General features: G+C 42.5%; 1 protein-coding gene across 4 annotated transcripts in view; it reads right to left on the reverse strand.

Moving 5' to 3' along the window:
- Window positions 1–1,693: 1,693 nt before the first annotated feature.
- The window catches only part of ENTPD4 (ectonucleoside triphosphate diphosphohydrolase 4), a 39,781-nt gene continuing 18,037 nt past the window's right edge, over window positions 1,694–23,437 (reverse strand). For 3 of the 4 annotated variants that reach the window (XM_032634516.1, XM_032634515.1, XM_032634518.1), the window contains 7 exons: window positions 15,816–15,875; window positions 15,379–15,533; window positions 13,626–13,792; window positions 9,973–10,297; window positions 8,207–8,292; window positions 7,073–7,234; window positions 1,694–5,825 (listed from right to left, as the gene is read on the reverse strand). In XM_032634516.1, coding sequence (XP_032490407.1) covers window positions 5,597–5,825; window positions 7,073–7,234; window positions 8,207–8,292; window positions 9,973–10,297; window positions 13,626–13,792; window positions 15,379–15,533; window positions 15,816–15,875 — 1,184 coding nt within the window. In that variant the 3' untranslated portion in view covers window positions 1,694–5,596. The remainder of the gene's footprint in view (window positions 5,826–7,072; window positions 7,235–8,206; window positions 8,293–9,972; window positions 10,298–13,625; window positions 13,793–15,378; window positions 15,534–15,815; window positions 15,876–23,437) is intronic. The other variant, XM_032634517.1, reaches the window with a different exon arrangement.

A 23,437-nucleotide genomic window follows, 5' to 3' on the forward strand; every position in this document is an offset into this window, starting at 1 on the left:
AAAAAAAATCTCCTTTTCCCTCCCTTGAGTTTCTGTGTTTATACAAGAAGCCCGTCTTCTGTGTTCATCACCACCACGTTCTGTGAGAAGCTTTCAGCAGTTTTCTCAGGGTGGAAATCTTAAGGCCGGCCTTTCTTGTTTGGGCTTCTTGTTTGGGTCTCTGACACACAACGGGGCTGTTGACAGAAATGGTTAAGTGGCCGTGAAGTCTGGAGCCCAGATGCAATCCACCTGCCAAACAGGATCAAGGGTGATGGCGGAGATGGAAGGCCAAGCCAGCTCTTCAGCCTCAATGGAAGTGTTAACAGAAAGCAGGAGGGGGAGCTAAGCTTGCTGAAGACAAAGGAAAACGCAACAGATCAATCAGCTCTCCTTTGTTAAGAGGCAGCAGATCACAGGCTGAGGCCATCAGGCTCCCAGACGAGATGGGGCTGGGAGGACCCTTCGGGGTGTAGCGTTTCCTCGGTGGGACGCTCAGCTCCAGGCAAATCCCCAATCTGCACGTTGGGCTTTGCAAAGGGTGCTCCTGTGTCTTTGATGACTTTCCATAAGAAGACAGTCTGTCTCGGACAGAGATGACGTTCACTTCCCTGCTCCCAGGCCAGTGAGAGCACCGCAAACCCCTCTGTGCAAAACTATTAGCATTTCGGGATCTCAGGACAAAAAAAAAAAAAAAAAAAAAAAAGATCCACTTGTGCATTCCAGACTCATGGGGCAAATGGAAACAGATAAAAAACAAACCAAAACCCAGAACTGCTGCCTTGCAGATGTTAACAGGGGCAACCACTGGAAGCAGGTACTTCACTTCTTCCCTAAGATGTGGAATAAAATGTAGACATCTTTAGATGCCTTTGGTATATTTTAATGTATTTACCCTTAGACACAGAGGCCTATATTTATTGCATTGCCTCAAAAATTATTTAAGCAGGTTTTCTTTTAACATTATTATTCTTTCCTTTCCGTGGTCACAGGCTGGGGCTCCGCACTCCTGCGCTCACCATACGCCCACATTCCCATTTGTTGTGTTTTTTTTTTTTGCAGTACGCGGGCCTCTCACTGTTGTGGCCTCGGCCATAGGTTCACGGGCCCAGCCGCTCCGCGGCATGTGGGATCTTCCCGAACCGGGGCACGAACCCGTGTCCCCTGCGTTGGCAGGCGGACTCTCAACCACTGCGCCACCAGGGAAGCCCCTGTTTTTGTTGTTCTTAACAGCCAGTCCCCTTCCCTTTCCATCTGTCTCTATCATCTGTTTTCAGGTTATGGCTCAGGCCCCTCTTCCGGCAGGAAAAGCTCTATTTATATATTCTCAAATAGCTGAAGAAGAGGGGCAGCGTCTAACAGTTGTTAGCAACATGAAAAACGGGATTCACGTTTCTCTAGAAATAAACCAACGGCTTTAAGCTTAGATCTAATCGCAAAACTGGCAGCAATGATTTTACTATTTATAAGACAAAATACGTAAGGTTGGCTAATTTCTTTTCTTTTCCTTGTAGGTGTATATATAGTTAATGGGCACTTTTAAATAATAACCTGAAAAACCATAGTCTCGGGATGGCCTTTATTGTCGATGAAGGGGCTGCTATTACGCCATGGTATATATTTCTCCTTGTGAAATGCTTGGTTTCCCTGCACACAGGGAAACCCGCACACAGCAGAGCTTCACTACACGCACGCCAGATACAGCAAAGGCATGGAGTGCACAGTCAGACTCAGACAATTTATTTTAGGTTCAAGTTCAACTAAGCATTCTAACAGGTAACATGATTCAAACGTCAGAGAAAAATCTCTTTAAATCCCAAGAAAGCAAGCTCACACAGAATCTGCGGGCCATCGAATGAACTTTTTATTCTCGACACTCATCCGTGTGGAGTGTGGCCATGTGAGGTTGCCAAGTATAGAAAGTGACAGACACCACAACCATCTCCCGAAGATAATTATTCTTTGAATGGAAAACATCGTTTAAATAAAAAAAACATTTAAAGATGCTCCCTTAGTTTGTATAATTCCTAAACGTAGAATATAATCTCAGTAACAGAACAAAGAACTCTCCTTGGTTGGTCACATCATTCATTACGGAAGGGGAAAAAAATCAATAAAAGTCATAAAAAACAAAACCCTGAAATAGAAATAAATAACTAAATAATTTACTCATAGGTAGTTTTGCTGCACTGCATATTACCACACAAAATTCTAAAGCTGATTTTTTAAAAAAGCTTGGAAAACACATTTGCCTGTTGGAGTTTCTTGCTAAGTGGTGCATGCTTCTCAGAAGGAAAACGATTCTATGTAGGCCTGAGTTTCAAATTTAAACACTGGGTAATCTAGAGCTTGCCCTCCTGGGTGCACAGCTGTGATGATGGGAGAGCAAGCGTCTCCCCAGCCCCCGAGGTGGGGAGTGCTGCAGAAAGCCAGCAGTTTAGGGTGAAAATGGGCAGAAACCACAGGTACAAATCGGTCTGTACTTTTAAATGGATTGTAAAATCTTCGAGACCATCCTCTGGAGGTTCAGAAAGGAGCAGCACAGATATGACGATGGAACAGAAGTGTTTACTGGAGGAGTCTTTCCACCAAGAGTTAACACAGAACATTACTCTTTGCGAGGCTTTTAGCAAGTTCCCACCAGTCCAATTTCTCTTGCTTTCTGTTGCTAAAAGTGCTCAGGGTTTACAGCCTTCTTGGCCAGCCCTTAATTGATATTCTTTGCTTCCTGAGTTAAGCCCCTCCGGTGTTTGCCTCTCACCCCAGCCTGCACCTGCATCGCTGAGAGAAAAGTTCCCGGCCGTCTTCTCGTCCCTGGTGCTGGGTGGAGAGAAGCTACTGAGCCCTTCTCATGACTGCAGACATCTCAACACAACACTGTGAGCCCTCCTGAACAGCACGTTTTAAATTTGGGTGGGGGGAAGGAGGAGTATGCTACTTGGTTTATTAGAAAACCGATCTTGAAAAGAATCTAGAGAAAAAGGTAAGTGAAATTCTGTGCATAAACAACTATTTTGAGATTGAAGTTTGGTCACTTCTCTTGCCCCTCTTTTTGTGCTCACGGGTGGTAACTACCTTCCTGAATGAGGAGGACGGGGCTGTATATCTGTTCTTGAACGGGACTCTCCACGCAGGGTCAGCAGATGTCTTCTGTAAAGGGACACTTAGTAAATATCTGAGGCTCTACAGGCCACGTGCGGTCTCTGTTGTGTATCCGTCACTTTTTTTTTCTTTAATGACCCTTTAAAAATGGAAAAACCATTTTTAGCCCAAGGGTCTCCTAGATTTTCCCTGTGGGCAAGTTTGCCAGGCCTGCTCCGGGAGTTCTTTGGCACGGGACACGGCACCTAACTGTGCAAAGTACAAGGCCGCTGGGCCTTGGAACCCTAATTTGGGGACTTCTTTTGGAGAGTGAGTTAGGTCCTTGCAGATGGATGCTCAGGCTTGGATCCTCCATGCTGGTCTCTACTGCGCTCCCCAAATGGTACAGAGCTGGACCAGGTTAGCATCCTTTATTTAAAAAGTGACTATTTATCGTAGGAGGTCTTAATTTAGGCCTATTTAGATCTGTGCCTATGCTAGCTTATCCTTGCCTTGATTTGAAGGGCCAAATCACATATTCTAGGCATTGGAAAATTTTCATTCTGCAGGTCAGGGCCTTACTACTCCAAATGGCTGGCGGCAGAAAAGCTAACATGTAAACTTACTTCTTCACCACTAACGCCACCCACAGTCCGCAGGGCAAGCCTCCTTTAAGAAGTCAAGGAGAAGCACGCCAGTTCACTATGCCCCTGGGGTACCCATGACACAGCTCGTGTGTGGCTGCGTCTTGAAAAGGAACAGTGTTTACCAGGGACCAAGCATTTAAATAGCTGGAGACCAGCATTTCAGAAGCTGGATTTTTCGAGAGACATGTCTCCACCCTCTCTGAAACAAGTCTCTCTACACATCAGATGCTCTACCACCATACAGCTCCCCTAACCTTCTTTATATCTGAGAGGCAAACTTTCTACCAATAATTTGTCCGTTGTTAGAATATTCACTTTGAAGAGCAGAATCACAGGATTTGCTTTTCTTTCATAAATCTGTAATCTTTTAAGTCATCAATATACTTGTATGCCACATTTTTAAGTAATTAATGGACGAGATGAAAATCTGAAACTTTTTCTGAATTAAATAAGGGCTTCAGTACCTGAATTCTTTCTTTCATCATTGATTTTTTAAAAAAGCAGTTGGTGATTCTCGAAATATACATGTGTTACCAACTAGACGAATCTAGCTGTTCTGGAGTTAAGAAATAGCTTGTGCGTGCGGGCACACACACACACACACACACACACACACACACACAGAACATCGCCTAAAAAACTATGTATGAGAATTCCCAAAGCTTCTAAACTAAACGAATAGGTGAAAACCCACTAATCTCATACATGCCAATCCAGTTGTCCTTTTTAGGTTTTTGTTTAAAATGTCAAACGTGTTTTCTTCAAAATGTGAGTTGATTTCTTGTGTTCAGTTCTTCTCTTCATTTGGATTTACAGTGGCCCTGCCAGCACAGCCTCAACCGCGACAGTAAGCTAGGTCTCTGAAATACGAGGGCAGGGGGATACCAACTTCAAGATGGGAGAAACCGGAGCACAGTTAAACAAGCACAAACGAGCTACTGAGAAATAAGGACGTGCCTGTTGACAAGCACCAGCTCCAGTTCTAACAACACCGAAACCAGTGAACTATGAATTTTCCAACTCAAAAACGTAGTGTTCTAAGGCCGCTGAAAGATGGCACGAAGAAAGTAACTACCTGTGGTCAGAAGAAGTAACGGTAACGGGGAATGATTCTTCTAAATGAAATGAAACAGTGCATTCTGAAGCGTGTGCTTTTAAAAGTGAGAGCACTGCACTCCCTCACTCTCTCCCATCAGTGGTTTTCATACACAGACACGCGCACACACTCTCACTCTCACACACACACACTCTCACCCTCACACACACACAGCGCTCTGGTTATCATTTCACATTTTTCAGGTCTCTTCACTATCAATTGTAAAAACTGTTACCTCTTGGTGCCTATACCTCTCTGTTTCGGATATAAACAGTTCTGATTTTTTTAACCTGCAAAGAAGACAAACAGCAACAGCCCTGAACAATAAATAAAACTAAACATCTCCCTCTTTAGGTTAGCGCTTTCAAGACAGAGAGAAAAAGGGGATGATCAGTCCAGTCGGTATGTGTTCTGGTTCTGTGAAAGCGTCACCCCTCGGTCCCACCTCCCCTGACAGAGAAAAGCCTGCCGTTTCCCTCCAATATTAAAGTGCATCTGTTTAAAATCAAATATACCTTAGAGAACAACCAAAAATCTTAGTAATTTTTGGCAGATATCCTATGCAGCAAAAATGAAGTGATGTTCCCTTTTCCCTATTCTGCAACTTAAAGCTGGACACAGAACGGCTAAATGCGATGCTTCTAGGACAGCAGAGTTTACAAACAGTGGATTTTGGTTTTGTTTCAAGGAACGAAAAGGGAAAGGAAAAACAAAACAAATGAGAATGAAGAGGAGAAACCCTGAGGCAAAAATGGCTTTTCCGTTAGAGTCTTTCTGGGGCTCGAACTCCGGTTCATAAGGTGCTGGCGATCTTCTGGGACGGAAGGCCGTCCTCCAGCCAGACGGTGGTGGCCGAGCCACTGCGTGGGGCCCGCCTGTGAATGCGCCGCAGCCGCAGCAGGTAGAGGAGGATGGCGAGCAGGACCACCAGGAAGCAGCCCGAGAACAGGTAGTGATTGTACACAAAGGAGAAGCCCCGCCAGTGCGCGTGGCTGGCCCGGAAGGTCTCCTGCTGGATATCTCTGCCCACACGGGAACAAGAACAAACATGAGAACCAGGCAGGCGGGAAGTGTGATGTAATGATGCGCAGGGTGGGGTGGGAGGGGCCTGGTTTAGGACTCAGCTCTACAGACGGAAGCTGGAACCTCCGTCTCCCAGACTCAGTTTCCCCTCCTCTAAAATGTAGGATAATGGGGCCCAGCAGAGGGTAGCTGTAAGTATGAACACGATAACGTGTGAAAGGGTATTAAGTCTGTAGCTGTTACCAGCATTATACTTTGGGTAACAAAAATCAGAGAAAGTTAGAACTGTGAGTGTTTCACTAATACACAGAAGCTAGTGTGGAATCAAACCACGTGTTTATGATCAGCAACACCCACTACTCACAAGTTTTGCAGTCAACCCAGCTAAACGTGCTGCTGGGAGATGCTTAATTAAATGAAGGGAAAAAACAAAAACAAAAACAGCTAACACCTCATTTGTTAGTGAACCAGGGTTCCCATGGCGCGGCGGGGGGGGGGGGGTGTCAACTGACAGCTAAGTCTGTGAACTTGAGTGGGAAAAAAGGCGCATCTTTATTTTACCAATCTCTGGTTGTAATGCAGTATTTTCACTGAACGTGAATGCAGACAAACTATCGCTACTATAGTATCAGCAGAACTAGTGACTCTGTTCCTAGAGAAACTCACAGATCTTTTACATCACACCGTGGTGTTTTACAGATGCCTCAAAATATCATCAACGGGCATCATTACACTGAACCTACAGGAAGGAAGTTCATTACACTTATTCGTACGTTCATTACACTGAACGTACGAATTCTGCTGCCAGGTCTTGCTATTTAATGTGTGAATAAAGAAGAACGTATACCACTGTATCACAAATTTGTCTTCTGTAATGTTTTGATAAATGTACTGCAATACAATGGTTTCCTCTATAGCCTATGTATTTATATTATGCATTAAAAACAAGATTTTGAGAAGGGGTCCAAGGCCATAAAGGTTAAGGACCCTGGAATGGACCCTTCTGCGCAGGGGCTAGGGAACAGGCAGCTGAGAAGAAGCACTTTTGTGGCGCCTTTGCTGGGATGGTGGGCTGGGAAGGGAGGAGGCTCCGGTGGGGAAGACCAAGTCAGACCTCCCCGACTCTCCCATTCTGCCCACGGCCAGCGCCAACAACGCCCCAAACAGCCACACCCACTGCCCACGATGCCTCGGATGCAGGGAAGCATCTTCTGTTGGATTCTCATTACCAAATTCGCAGCCATACCTTAAGGGTAAAAAGCGGGTCCTGTAGAGGATTGCTCCGAGGGTCCACTGAACCTCCTTGTCGTACACTTGCAAAGCTGTCTTCAAATTTTTGTAGTTGACGGGAAATGAGAAGCCCCTGTGGAACACCTCAAACATCCAGGCGGACTTGAAGCACTGATACCTACAAACAGCACAAACGTGTGAGTGCGACTGAGTCACTGGGTGGGTCCAGAAGCACGTTCGTGGAGTCGGCCTTGCCCTCTGTGAACAACGGGATAGCACAGGCTTCACGAGGCCTGCGCTCTGAGGGCGAAACCATCCGTACGCATCTCCGGCTGATTTGCTTGCTTTACGCCCTCTGTCCCACACCATTCACCTGTTAAAATCAATCTGCTCATGAAGCTTGGTCTCCGTGTAATTTAATACGTGGCCGCGGGAGATTTTTTTCCCCTGGGGCCTTCCATCACTTACTCAATTCAGTTCTGAATAAATACTGAGCAAGTTCCACCTTCTCTGGACCTCAGTTTCTTTATTATAAAATGACAAGACAGGTGGGTCCTTTTCAGCTCTGATAATCTATGATTCTAAATATTTATCAGAGGGTTGCTTTTTGCAAAGCACTGGGCTAAGCAAGTACTAAGACATCATAATAAATAATAAGATAGCCAATGTGCTTAAATGACATAATGAAAGAGGATTTTTAAAAAGCTACAAGTAACTATAAAAACAGAATATGATAAACGCCACAAGAGGGACGTAATGAGTGCTCTGGAGACTCGCAGAGAGGGATGGAGCCTAGCCAAGTGGACAGACGTAATGAGTGCTCTGGAGACTCGCAGAGAGGGATGGAGCCTAGCCAAGTGGACAGAGGAAGACTCGGAAGGGACAGCACCTGACCTCTGAGGTCTGGGCAGGACATCGATGAGGAGAGCATGCACAGGGGAATTCCAGGTGGAAGGAAGAGCAAAACTGAGCCCCAAACTGCAAGATACGTTTGAGCGCGAGTATTTGCCGTTGGTCTGAAAGGAGCCTGGAGGAGAAGAGGAGGAGTAGGGACTGATGAGGACAGCAAGGTAGACTGGGGCCATGGTATGGCCAAGAATGGACACACAGTTTCTTCAACACACCCTGGGCTCAGCTGTCTACGACTTACTTGAGCCTGTGGAGGTCGGCGTGAGAAGCATACAGTCCTCGGTCAAAGCGTTCCCGCAAGATCGACCACTTCGTTGCACAATAATCCTGAAAGAAATTTCACCCCAAAGAAATCACTAGGAAAGGTTTATTCAATTTTTTTCATTTTAAAAGTTTTTACCAAATTCATATTCATAACAAACATATCCTTCCAATTAGGAGACACACAAGCTTGTGTCTGTGACCCATGAGGATGAGACACACAAACACTCTGTGAATGCTTACTGATGAGCTGAGACAATGCTTGTTCTTTGTCTTAAAATTCAGCCAAAGTTATTGTTAAAGAGAATCTCACTGCCCACAACCGACCTCTTCAAAGCTGCTAAGTTTCTCCCCACAGTGACTGCGTGTGATAGGCACAGACTTTTGGAAAAGTGAAGCGGTCCTTCAGCCAGTTCAGGCTGAACACCTGTGTCTGTGGCTATATGGTGCAAGGTTCTGGGAACATAAAGATGATTACGAGAGGCTTTGTCTTCAAGAGAAGGGAAAGAGGTGCCACCTTCTCCTGAAGTTATCTGTAATGTTTATATTAACAGCTAACATTTACTGAACCCTGTGTTGGCACCTTTTCTAAATGTGATGCTTCAAACAACTCCTTGACACAGCTGCTATTCCAACCTCTATTTAAAGGATGAAGACATTGAGGCTCACAGAGGCAGTGAAACAACAGGGGATACAGAGAATGGCACACAGCCTGGGGTGAGAGGGTGAGGATGCATGTCAGGCAGAGGAAACACGACGGACGAAGACAAGATGGGAGGGAGCACAGATGGGAGGGAAATGAACTGATGTCTGATACGATTAGAGTATCAAGTGCTAGGTGGGGAGATGAGGCAACAGCGTGGGAAGGACACTCTAAAATATTTGAAATTCATCCTGGAAGCAAGAGAAAGCCACTGAAGACTTTCGATAGGAGAGCAGGGGGCTGCACTTGGGTTCCAGACAGAACACTTGGGAGTGGTGTGGAGGATGAACCACAGAGCGGGGGCCAGATGCAGGAGGACCACGGTGAGGCCCCCGCATAGTGCAGGTGACAGAGAGCGGCCAGGGCTGGGACGGCGAGGGTAGGACAGAAAGTAGGGAGAGCAGGGCTCTGAGAAAATGTATGACATACAATGACACGCTCGATGACTGCTAGCACCGGGTGTACAGCGAGGGATGGATGAGTGACAGGGAGAAGTCTGTAACGCCTGGGTTTGGGGGAGGGGAACTAGATGGTTTAGTGATGCCATGACCGAGACAACACAGCAGAACAGAATGGGGAGAAAGGGGGGTTGTCTGCAGTTGTGAAATCTAGCAGGCGCTGGGCAGGCAGATGCAGAGCCTCCTCCTGAGAGGCAGCAGCAAACCACGAACACGGATGAGACCATCCAAGATCCTGAAGGTCAGAGGACCAAGGGAGGAAGTGTGGGATCACCAAGGCTGAGAGCCTAGGAAAGTGTCAGGAAGGCAGGGAGAACAAGAGAAAAGGGGTCCTGAAGACAAAGGGTCGGAAGCTGCGAGGAACTGTCAGATCAGAGTTACGCTATTACACGTAAAAGACTGTCATCTGGGAGCCACTGATGGCCAGTGCAGTCTCACAGGGGACTTTCTGCTTCTGCTGTGACTATTATCTGGCCCAACCAAGGGAGCAGGGCTGCTGAGGTGCTGCACACAGCCTTGCCCTCCCCCTCGGCCTGCTCTGGACTTGGGCCCGTCGCCATCTACCCTGGCTTCCTGGGTGGTTACCTTTGCAGCTCTTGTAAACGCGGCAGCGCTGTAGTCTCCCCCCATCCGTAGCACATCCTCAGTGCAGTAGTAGAATTCGGAAAAGCCGTAGAACTCACTGTTCTGGAAGTGAATCGGGGGCTGGTAGACCCCATTGAGGGAGGTCTGCGTCTCGTTTGTTTTGTTCATGAAAGGCTGGATGGTCTCTCGGCACAGGTCAAAGGCTCCCGTCCCCTGCAGGTACAGTGTCTGTCCATTCTGCTGGATTTCATCTTTAATGTCCAGGGGTAGGCAGGGGTCCAGGTACGGAGTATCAGGAGTCAGCCCAGTCTGTCTCCCCAGGAGCCTGCAGGACAAAGAGAAACTTCATCACGAGACCAACAGAAAACCGCGGGAAGGAGAAAGGGGCTGCAAGTCAGTGTTTCTCAAACTCTGCCCTATGGAACACAAAAGGGTTCCGGGGGCTTCCCTGGTGGCGCAGCGGTTGAGAGTCTGCCTGCCAAAGCAGGGGACGCGGGTTCGAGCCCTGGTCTGGGAGGATCCCACATGCCGCGGAGCAACTAGGCCCGTGAGCCACAACTACTGAGCCTGCGCGTCTGGAGCCTGTGCTCCGCAGCAAGAGAGGCCGTGATAGTGAGAGGCCCACGCGACACGATGAAGAGTGGCCCCCGCTTGCCATAACTAGAGAAAGCCCTCGCACAGAAACGAAGACCCAACACAGCAAAAATAAATAAATTAATTAATAAACTCCTACCCCCAACATCTTCTTAAAAAAAAAAAAAAAAAAAGTGTTCCGGAAAAATTAAGTTGGGAAAACACGGACTCAAGCCCCTCCTGGAGATTCACGATACACATGTGCGTACAGCAGACAGCTGAACGGGGTCCAGTGAAACTATGACTTGGTCAGATTACTGACGCTTTCCGTGCCCTTGACATAGGCTGGTGTCCACAGCTGCTGAGGGTCTGCGGTTAACAAGCTCCTCCCAGTGTCCTGCTCACTGCAGTCCAACACCCACCACTGTGCTGTTCCCAGCCCCGTTTCTGCCACGAGTGCTTGTGATTTTAATTATATACAGATGAAATGTGACCATGACAAGAAGTCGCTGGTGCTGTTAAAGCTAAGGTTAGATGGCTTAGAAAAATATAATAAAGGCAGATCGCTAGAAAACCAGTGTCAAATTAGGTGTTAGCAAGATTAAAAGAAAAACAAGTTGGGAAAAATTAATCAAAATCTAGACGAAATTGGTATCAAATTGCTTCACAGATGTCTTTAAGGCCCTGGTATCCTTTAAAGAGAGCCAAAATGACATCAAGATGAGTGGGTGCAGTGCCTGCCAGAGAAATAGCCTAAGAAAAGCCTTTAGTCCAGAGCAAAAGATTGGCAAATGAATACGTAAGTTAAAACAAAGTGCTTGGGGTTGATTCTATTTTTATGATTCTCTGTTTTAACTGAATTTTTAAGTTAACCAACTATTGATCCCAACTGCAGCAAATAACAGTTTCTATTGTACTACAGGCTCTGAGAAGTCCTGTAGAAATCTTAACTTGTTCACTGAAATGCCCTATACTTACTACCTGCCGATGAAATGTCCAGATCTGTCATCCTACTATGTGTCCTCACCATTAAGCAACTGAGAAGTAGAAAAGAGCATACAACGGCTGGAGTTATGTTACTGTTTGAAACCAGGAAACCCCATGGGCCTAAAAGGTGTTTAACTATTAGGAAGGTGCCTGAATTTGATATTCAGTCACTGACATTAAGTCAACTTTTTACCTGCCACTCAACTGACAAGTTGTTTATTTCTAAGATCACGGCAACTCAAAATGCACTAAAAATGTTTAAGTAATTTAAAAAAATCCATCATCACGACTAAAGGCCAAGGGATAAATATGCATCTCAAGGCTCAATTAATGACATATGTAAAAAGTGATGACTAACATTTATAATTATTATAGAAGTCCAAGATGAGTCAAATGTATACTTCATGTTACAGTTTTTAGTTGCTCTACAACTAAATTAAAAAGTACCACTGCAATGTCCATTGTATATAACCTTCTTGACATTAAAACCAATTAGTAAAACTTAGGGTTGCAGAAGAAGGTGTTTCTCCAAAATTCTAATTTAAACATCACTCATAAAATATTTCTATTTTAAGACTATTACTAAAAATAATTACACTAAAGTATGCTGTGTAACATACTATTTTTAAAAAGAAACGGGGGCTAGTTAATCTCTCTTAACTAACGCTATTCAGTTAACGTCTGGAGCAGACAAAGAACCAGTTTTTATTGCTTCTCCTATTCACACATGTGAATTTCTGGAAAATGAGGTAATGAATGGCTCTGACTTGACCTTTCTTAAAGTTCAGGCCTCCACAGGTTTATTAGGATTAAATTGTAGCCATTATTTTATAATAACTATAAATGAAATATAACCTTTAAAATTCTGAATCACTATGTTGTACACCTGAAACTTATATAATATTGTACGTCAACTATACCTCAACAACAACAAAAAAGGTTAAATTAGATCAAGGAACTACACTATCATTTATTTCTATGAATCAGGATTTTTCTCCTCAAAATCGTTTCGTCAAAACAAAACAAAGGGGCTTCCCTGGTGGCACAGTGGTTGGGAGTCCGCCTGCCAACGCTGGGAACAGGGGTTCGAGCCCTGGTCCGGGAGGATCCCACGTGCTGCGGAGCAACTGGGCCTGTGCGCCGCAGCTGCTGAGCCTGCGCTCTAGAGCCCGCGTGCCACAACTACTGAGCTCGCGAGCCACAACTACTGAAGCCTGCGCGCCTAGAGCCCGTGCTCTGAAGCAAGAGAAGCCACCGCAATGAGAAGACCATGCACCGCAATGAAGAGCAGCCCCTGCTCGCCACAACTAGAGAAAGCCCACGTGCAGCAACGAAGACCCAGCGCAGTCAAAAACAAAACAAAACAAAACAAAGCACAGTAATTAATACCATTTTACAAAACCCCAGATTTCAGATTTTTTTATTCATCCATATGGCTTTTCTGTTCTTATGGACTAATTTCAAATAAATAATTGGGATACACTTAAACTTATAAAATAAATTTAAACTGTTAAAGTGTTTTTGCATATTTTCTATACCAGAATTCTTCATGAACTCATTTTTTAAAGTTTCACTGCTAAAGAGGTTTAAAATCACTAACTTTGACTTCTAGATCGTTTCTTTCTCGTGAGTAACTTCCTTCACTACGGTCTGATTCACTCAATAACCGCCAGGCTGGTTTCCCACGACACCGCCAGGACATCCCGTAACTCAACGCTATCATCGTGTCCTGGGGGCCTCCAGGACACCTGAGTGGCCCAGGTGCTGAGTTTCCGCAGGACTTTGCAATCCGGAATAGCATCACCCCAGGGTTCGAAAGTATTTTAATATCCTGAAAGTGAAACCTCTAATCCAGCAGGGGAGCCATGGGTCTGAGAGGACGAGAGCCTTCTTTGGAGGCGGGTGAGCTGGGGCCAAAGGCAGGACCCTGCTGCCCTTTCATTTCTTCTCCAGCTCAGCGGGCGGGGCAATAAACAGCAAACCGTGCTCATATGCTTCTGCTGACTGAGGCCTCCCTGCTTGGCCTGGATATGTCTTCTGTGAGGACAAACCGCGGTTTCAAGGTGACGGCCGGGCAATGGGAGGTGCTTTACCTGTTCTTTTGAACTGTGCTGGCAAATATTCTGTCCTCATATCTCTGTCGAGCAGCATTGCCACCAAACCCAAGAAACGTGGCCACGTAGACGCGGTACACGTGCTCAGTTTGGTGAACGTCACATCCCAAGTTAAATTCGGCCAATAAGTTCTTAGCTACTTCTTCCTACAGACGTAAGGATCACAAGCGTTAGTATTTTAAGCAATACAAAAACAAGTACCTCCTGTCAAAAAGAGGGATCTACAAAAATTCTCGTCAAAAAGGAGCAAAAATTTCTGCATCTGCATTTCCCAAGGGTCCTTCTAAGCATCCCTCCTAATTCAATACGACAATCCTGACTTAGGAAATTTCAGATGGGCTGCACACTTGTGATACTGATAGGACTTTTTGAAAAGGGACATTGGCAATGTGGTTTCATATCCTCTGATCTAGTAAACCTACTTATGGAATCCTGTGCTTTGAACATAATCCTAAACATTGAAAAGTCTCTATACACAAAGATGTCCTTTGCAATTCTGTGACAGAAAAAACTGGATGTCACCTATATATATGATTTCAAGTAGGGGTTAGTTAATAATGGTAATTAAGTTTACGGAGGAATATGCTTATGCACTGCTAAATAAAGGACAAAAATTGTACAAACAGTACGTTTATAACAACCATATTTTTAAACACTATAAACAGACAAAAAAGAATAAAGAAAAATATGCCAAAATGCTAACAAATTTTTTTAGATGATGCATCCATGGGAAATTTTTTTCCAAACTTACTTTTCTATGAGTTTCTTACTTTATTTGAGGGGAAAACATGACTTTGTGAAAAGAGTGCAATCGTTTCTAGAGGCATGTCTGGATGGGAAGCAGGAAACACAAATTGTAATACTTGAATTGACAAAGCATTTTCTAAGGAGCTTAATAAATACTTCAATGTTTACTGAGCTGATACGAGGTGCCTAGCAGGCCATCAGATACACTATATGCACTGCCTCAATCAGCCTTATGATAACCCTCCGTTAGAGGTACTTGCAGTCACATTTGTAGCTGAAGAGGCTCCCTCAAAAAAGCTAAGTGACTTGCATAAGGTCCCAGAACTAGTGAGGACAGGATGACAATGCAGCTCAGGCTTGTCCAGCTCCACTCTTTTCTAACCACTCACTCTGCTAGGTATTAATCTAGAGCTGAATGGAAACAGTAAGAAAGACATAGAGCAATTCAGGAAAGCATCTGGACACCCTCTACAGAAGGCCACCCGGCCTACTGGGAAACTACAGTACCAAAGGGGATATGCAGAAATCACAGAGTAAACCATGAGTTCAGAAACATGGAGGTGGTGGATACAAACCTCTATCCTTTCCAGAAAAATCAAAAGCTGTCTGAGCCACACACAAGAGTTTTTCTCCCAATTATAACTTAAGAAATCTGATACTATTATACTGAGTTTTGCAATACCTGTTGAGAAAAGAAGTGACTGGAAATAGAAACAAAAACTCAAGTGTGTGGCTGACATGTACACCAAAGGAAAATTCTAAGTAAGTTCAGAAAACAAACCAGCTGACTTCAATGAACAAACACAAACGGCTTAGTGGAGGTTTGCCTTGGTTTCCTCCTGTCTCCTTTCTCCTGGGCTGTGAAGGTGGTACCCTCAGCAAGACAGTAAAGATGTGTTCAGACTCAGAAAACAAAACACAAACGGATGGAGACATGTTAAATGAAAATCAAACCAAACAGAAGGAAATTTGTACAGATAATAACCTGCTGTGAGGAGGCAAAGCTTACAGTTTTGGGGACTTCGTATGCTATCTGGGTTGAGATGCCTCCCATGTCGAGAATACCGGCTGTTCTTTTACGGAGAATGGCTTTGCTGCTTTCGCTACCAGGGATGTTAACTTCCACAACTGCCTCATCATCTGGAAAGAATAAGAAACATCCACTGGAATGGAACAAATGCAGAGAAGCGGGATCTTGTGAAGAGTCATCCTGCTTTGATGGTGGGTTCAAGTGTATCTAGGCAGACCCAGCTTGCTCCTCCCGACTAAGATCAAGTTTCCTGTGTGACACAGCAGCACCTCCCACTCTGCTCCTACACACCCAGCTGTGTCACAACACTCAGCTCCTTTTTTATGCTTTGCATGAAATAGAAAAAGCCGTAATTTCCAGTTAGATACATTTGCTGGAAACACGATACTTACCATCTTCAATATGCTCGAATCGTCCAAGGACAAAATTAATGCCAATCCAGGCATACACACCTAGAGACGTTATAAGAAGAGTAAAGTTTAAAAATATTTTATATCATCCTGATCACTGCAGTCAGTGCAAACATTTATTTCATTCCCTGATAAGCTGCGAAAACGTTATCTGAAAAAATACATTTCTGTTGATGTATTACCTTTTCCTAGTGGTTTTCCAAGAACTCTCAGCTTTTAATTTTGTAGTTTCATACCATTTGCATGGGTTGAAAATATAATTCCCTAGACACTCCTGTTCCTTTGAAATTTATAGGTTGTTTGGAAATACCGGAGTTTTCACTTTTTATGAGGTTAAACCTAACAAGTACAAGGTTTTAAGACAAGTGAACTCTAACCCTTCCATTCTTTTATCTCACACTTTCACTCAGTTCCCAAGTCTGATTCTCTTTTTGTAACATTTTCTACATCGGACCTTCACCCATTTTCATTACTGCCTTGATTTAAGCTGGTACAGAGATCTAATTGACTTTCCTGCCCCTACTCTCCCACTCCAACCCATGCAATCCTCTGCTGGGCTGATCTACAGAACAAAGTCCAAACTCCACAGCCCAACAGTTCAAGACCTGTCCAACTTGTTTTTAATTGAATAAATTTGGCATGTAACAATGTGTAAATTAAGGGGTACAGTGTCTTACTTTGATACGTTTATATATCGTAATATGATTGCCCTTGTAGCGATATTATTATATTACATCATTATAGTACAGTATTATTGTCTATATTCACTACGCTGTGCATTAACTGTCTACGGCTTATTTACCCACTGTTACAAGCTTCTACCCTTGAACACCATCAGTCTTATCTCCTGACCCCATCCCCTAGTAACCAACATTCTACTGTCTTTTTACACGTTGAACTTTTTCAGATTCCACAAATAAGTGATATCATACAGCACTTGTCCTCTCAGCATAATGTGCTCAAGGTCCATCCATGTTGTCAAAAATAGCAGGATATCCTTCCTCCTTTCTCATGGTTGAGTAAGATTCCACTGTGTATATCTACCACATCTTTTTTTATCTGTCTGTTGATGAACATTTGGGTTGTTTCCGTATCTTGGCTATTGTGAATAATGCTTCAAAAAACACGGGAGTACATGCATCTTGTCAAAATTCTATTTTCATTCCCTTTGGGCATATACCCAGAAATGGAATTGCTGGATCGTATGGTAGCCCTATTTTTATTGAGAACTTATTTTATTGAGGAACCTCCATACTGTTTTCCATAGTGTTGGACAAATTTTCATTCCCACCAACAATGTATAAGGGTTCCCTTTCCATCACATTCTGACCAGCACCTGTTGTCTCTTATCTTCTTAAGGATAGCCATTCTAACAGGTGTGAGGTGATAGCTCACTGTGGTTTTGATTTGTGTTTCCCTGATGATTAGTGATGTGGAGCATCTTTTCATGTGCCTGTTGGCCATTTTGACATCCTCTTTTGAAAATGTCTTAGTTCTTCTGCCCATTTTTAAATCAGATTTTTTGGGTTGTTGTTATTAAATTGGATAAGTTCTCTATATATTTTGGATATTAACCACTTACATGATAGATGGCTTGCAAAAAGTTTCTCCTATTCTGTAGGTTGTCTTTTCATTTTGTTAATTATTTCTTTTGCTGTACAGAAGTTTCTGAGTTTGATGTAGCCCATTTGTTGATTTTTGCTTTTGTTGCTTGTGCTTTTGGTGTCATATCCAAAGAAACATTGTCATGACCAATCGATGAGCTTCCTCCTTTCTTATTGAAGTTGTACGGTATTGAGTCTTATGTTTAAGTCTTTGATCCGTTTTGAGTTAATTTTTGTGAATGGTGTGAGACAGGGGTCCAATTTCATTGCTCTGCATGTGTTTCTCCAGTTTTCCCAGCATCATCTGTTGAACAGACTGTCTTTTATCCATTGAGCTTTCTTGGCTCCCTTGTCAAATATTAGTTGACCATATATGCCCGAAATTAATTCCAGGCTCTGTACTGTTCCATTGGTTGCTATGTCTATTTTTGTGCCAGCACCATACTATTTTTATTACTATGGCTTTGTAGTATAGTTTGAAACCCAGATGCCTGATTGGCCTTCTTCTTTTTTCTCAGGATTGCTTTGGCTATTCGGGGTCCTTTGTGGTTCCACACAAATTTTAGGATTGTTTCTTCTATTTCTGTGAAGAATGTCTTTGTTATTTTCATGGGGATTGCACTCAATCTATAGATGGTTTTGAGTAGTATGGCCGTTTTAACAATATCAATTCTTCTGATCCATGAACATGGGACATCTTTCCATTTGTTTATGGCTTTGATGTCTTTCAGCAACGTCTTTTAGTTTTATTGTACAGATCTTTCACTTCCTTGGTTAAATTTATTCCTAAGTATTTTACATTTTGAGTGCTTCTGTGAGTGTGATCATCTTCTAGATTTCTTTTTTAGATGCCTCATCATTAGCATAAAGGAATGCAACTAATTTCTGTATGTTGATCTTGCATCCCACCACTTTACTGAAATAGTTGATTAATGCAACAATTAATCAATATTTTTGACTGAGTTTTTAGGATTTTCTTTATATATGAACATATCATCAGCAAATAGTGACGATTTTACTTCTTTTCTAATTTAGATGTACTTCTTTGCTTTGCCTAACTGCTGTAGCTAGGACTTCCAATATTATATTGGATAGGAGTAATGAGAGTGGGCATCTTTGTCTTATTCCTGATCTTGGAGGAAATACTTTTGGTTTTTCTCCATTGAGTATAATGTTAGCTGTGAGTCTGTCATATGTGGCCCTTATTATGTTGAGGTATGTTCCTTCCACACCCAATTTATTAAGGGTTTTTGCTTGTTTGTTTGTTTTACCATGAAAGGATGCTGTGTTTTGTCAAATGCTTTTTCTGCATCTGTTGAGATGAAGTGATTTTTATCTTTCATTTTATTGATGTATTAACATTTATTGATTAACATATGTTGAATTGTTCTTGTATCCAAGGGATAAATCCCACTTGGTCATGGTGTATAATCCTTTTAAGGTGTTCTTGAATCCAGTTTGCTAATACTGTGTTGCTTTGTCGAGAATTTTTGCAGCTACATTTATCAGGATGTTCGTCTATAGTTTTCTTTTCTTGTGGTATCTTTATGTGGTTTTGGTGTCAAGGTAATGCTGGCTTTGTAGAATGAGTTTGGAGTGTTCCCTGCTCCTTTCTGGAAGAGTTTGAGGAGGATTGATGTTTTCTTTAAATGCTTGGTAGAATTCTCCAGTGAAGCCATCTGGTCCTGGAATTTTCTGTGTTGAAGTTTTTTGATTACCAATTCAGTCTCTTCACTGATTACCAGTCTGGTCAGATTTTCTACTTCCTGATTCAGTCTTGGAAGGTTGTGTGTTTCTAGAAATGTATCCATTTCTTCTGGCTTATGTAACTTGTTGGCATATAATTGGTCATGGTAGTCTCATGATTCTATGTATTTCTGTAATATCAGTTGTAATGTCTCCTCTTTCATTTCTAACTTGGAGTCTCTTTTTTTCTTAGTCTGGCTAAAGGTTTGTCAATTTTGTTTATCTTTTCTAAGCTCTTTGTTTATCTAAACTAAGAGCTAAGAACCAGCTCTTAGTTTTGTTAATCCTTTCTATTGTTTTTCCGGTCTCTGTTTCATTTATTTCTGCTCTAACCTTTATTATTTCTTTCCTTCTGCTAACTTCTGGCTTAATTTGGTCTTCATTTTCTAGCTCCTTAAGGTGCAAAGTTAGGTTGTTTGAACTCTTTCTAATTTCTTAATATATGCATTTATTGCTATAAATTCTCCTCTTAGAACTGCCTTTGCTGCATCCCACAATATTTGATATGTTGTATTTCCATTTTCATTTGTTTTGAGATACAGTAAGTCCCCTGCCTACAAACCTTCAAGTTGCGAACTTTCAAAGATGAGAGCGTGCATTCGCATGTGCAATCGTGTAAGTTAATTCACATGTCTGGCATACACTGCCATGTGTGTGCATCCTTTACAAGTAGCTGTGCTTTTGTGCACCTTACTGTACAGTACTGTATGGAATACAGCAGTACAGTATCTTTATTTCAAGCCCAGAACCTGTGCCATCAATGTCAGATGTGAGTGTCGTTGCAGCTTGCCCTCCGTCTCCTATTGCTGACGATCCTTCAGCTCTACCATCTCCCATCTCCTCTCCCTCCTCCAGTCAGTAACTCTTCTTGCCTGTTCGCTCCACACCAGCCCCTGTATGCCAGCTGTTGTACCATACTACTGCTTTTCAAGGTACTATATTGTAAGATTAAAAATGTTCTTTATTTTTTGTGTTTGTTGTTTTTTATGTATTATTTGTGTGAAAAGTATTATAAACCTATTACAGTACAGTACTATATAGCTGATTGGGTTAGTGGGGTACCTGTGCTAACTCTGTTGGACTTATGAACAAACGGGACTTACGAACACGCTCTCGGAATGGAACTCGTTCATATGTAGGGGACTTACTGTAATTTTAAAATTTCTCTTTTGATTTTGATTTCTTCGACACACTGATTGTTGAGAAGTATGCTGTTTAGTTTTCACGTATTTGTAGATTTCCCAGCTTTCTTCATGTTGCCGATTTTTTGTTTCATACCATTGTGGTCAGAAAAGGTAGTTGGTATGATTTCAACCTTCTTAAATTTGCTAACATTTGTTTTGTGTCCTATCATATGATCTATCCTGGAGAATGTTCCATGGGCACTTGAGAAGAATGTGTATTTGGTTGCTTTTGGATGAATTGTTTTGTATATGTCTGTTAAGTTTCCTTGTCCTGGTTCAATTCCAATGTTTCCTTGTTGGTTTTCTGTGTGGACAATCTATCCATTGATGATAGCAAGGTACTGAAGCCCTTACTACTGTTGTATTTTTGTCGACTTCTCCCCTAAGACCTGTCAGTATTTGCTTAATATATTTCGGTGCTCAGGTGTTGGGAGCATATACATTTACAATTGTTATATCTCCTTGATGTATTGACCTCTTTGTCATTATATAAGCATCTTCTTTGATACTTGTTATCGTTTTTGTCTAGAAGTCCATTTTGTCTGATATAACTATGCCAGCTTTCTTTTGGTTTCTATTTGCTTGGAATATCATCTTTTATCCTTCCACTTTGAGCCTATGTGTGTCTGTAGAGATGAAATGAGTCTCCTGTAGACAGTGTATAGTTGGGTCATTTTTTTTTTTTGATCCATCTAGTCATTCTGTGCCTTTTGATTGGTGAGCCCAATCTATTTACATTTAATTATTTATGTGTAAGGATTTACTACTGCCATTTAATCTTTTGCCTTCTGGTTGTCTCTCCATTGTTTCTTTTTCCTTCTGTTTCTGTCTACCTTTGAAAGTTCGTGGTTTTCCATGGTGATTTGCTTAGTTTTCCCCTTTTTTATGTTACTTATCTCTGTTCGGATTTTTACTCTGTGGTTACCAAGACGTTTACATAAAATGTCTCACAAATAGTCCTTTTTCTGCTGATAACAATTTATCTTCATTCGCCTATAAAGGTCCCATCCTTTTACTTTTCCCCTTTTATATTTTTCATGTCACAAATTCTCTCTTTTTATGCTGCAATTTTGTTACCAAGTTGTAGTACCTATAGTTATTCTTAATGCTCTTTTCCTTTAACCTTTACACTATAATTGTTTAATATACTATTCTAAAAAAGATTTGGTTTTCTAATTCCATTTATCACCTTAATCAGAGTTTTGTGTACTTTCATCTTTTCACTTCAGCTTGAAGAGCTCCTTTCCACATTTTTTGTAGTCTAGTGGTGGTGAACTCCCTCAGCTTTTGTTTATCTGGAAAAGCCTTTACTTCTCCTTCATATCTGAAGGATAACTTTACTGGATAGAGTATTCTTGGTTGGCAATTTTTATCTTTCAATACTTTGAATATGTCATTCCACTCCTGGCCTATAGCATTTCTCCAGAGAACTCTGGTGATAGCCTAATGGGGTTTTCTTGTAGGCTACTGTCTTTTTTTCCCTGGCTGCATCTAAAATTTTTTCATCACTGACTTTGGACAGTTTTAATATAACGTGTCTTGGATAAGGTCTTTCGTGTTGAAATAATGAAGTGTTCCATCAGCCTTTGGACTTGTATATCCAGTTCCTTTCTCAGGTTTGTGAAGTTCTCAGCTATTATATCTCTGAATTCTCTCTGCTCCCTTCTCTCTCTCTTCTCCTTCTAGGATACCCATTCATCTTACGTTGGCTTTTCTAATGAAGCCTGATAGTTTTCATAGGGTTTCTCCACTTTTTAAAAATCTTAGTTCTCTCTCCTCTTCCACCTGAAACGTTTCTATATTCCTACCCTTGAGCTCACTTATTCTCTCTTCATCTGATGTGCTCTACTTTCAATGCTTTTTAATGCATTCTTCATCTCATTTATTGAGTTCTTCAGCTCTAGAATTTCTGTTTGGTTCTTTTTTAGAATTTCAATCTCTTTGCTAAATTATTCTGCTTGATAATTTTATTCCTGAGATCACTGTACTGCCTTTCTGGGCTTTCTCGTACCTCACTGAATTTCTTCCTAATAGCTATTTTGAATTCTTTACCAGTTAGATTGCAATATTCCATGTCTTTAAGTTCTGTTGCTAGAAAAGTGTTTTTCTTCTTTTTGTGATACCACACTGCTTTGATTTTTCATAGTGTTTGATGAAAAGTGCCTCTGTCACTGCATTTGAAGTAGCAAATGACTTTCCTATTTAAGTAAAGCTTTGTTTACTATCATTCTAACAATTCAACACACTGGTCACTAGAAGCCTTTGTTTCGTTTTCTAGAAGGTGGCACTACAGCACAAGTTTTTGGTTTTTCTTACCTGAGCTGACTCATCACTAAGGTTGGGAGCATGAACATAAAAAAGCCAGTGGAAAGGGAAAAAAATGGATGGTGACAGAGTTGGGGAGATGTGTGCTTAGTACGTGGGGCTTTGAGTGTGCCATAGCCCAGAAGAGGATCCTTGAGTGGAGGTGGGGGAGTCCCAGAGGTCTGTGGGCTGTCCTCTTGCTAGAATACCAGGGCAGACAGCAAGAAACTCATTCTTTCAGCTCTCTCTGCCTTCTTCTCTCTTCTTTCTCTGCCCCAAGTTGCTGTGGTCTCTCCTCACAGAGTCCCCCCAGCTGCAGTACTCAGCCAGGTAAACTCCCCACCTCAGCTTACCACCTTCACCCTCCACCTCTGCCACAGGTCGTGCTGGCCCACTGCCACCCCTGCTGCTCCTGGCCTGGCTCTGTAGCTTCCTCTGAGGTCCAATCCACTCACTTTCTTGGGCACTGATGAGTTGATCTCTTGGGTGTCCTAGTGTGCTGTGCAGAGGCACTTTTTTTTGGTTATGGATGTCCAATTAGTTGTAAATCAAAGGGGAGAGAGAAAAGGAACCATGCACGCCACCATGATACTGACATCACCAAGACCTATCCAACTTTTAATATTACCACAACCTTTTGAAAGAGCCATCATCCCACCAAATTAAAATATTTTATTCCTCTGTCCACAGTGCAGCTTTTCCGACCTGTGTTGACTCAAATCATTTCTTCTGCCTAGAATGAGCTTCCTATCCCTCTCTCAGAGTC

The sequence above is a fragment of the Phocoena sinus genome, chromosome 6 (assembly GCF_008692025.1).
Source record: "Phocoena sinus isolate mPhoSin1 chromosome 6, mPhoSin1.pri, whole genome shotgun sequence".
Taxonomy (NCBI): domain Eukaryota; kingdom Metazoa; phylum Chordata; class Mammalia; order Artiodactyla; family Phocoenidae; genus Phocoena; species Phocoena sinus.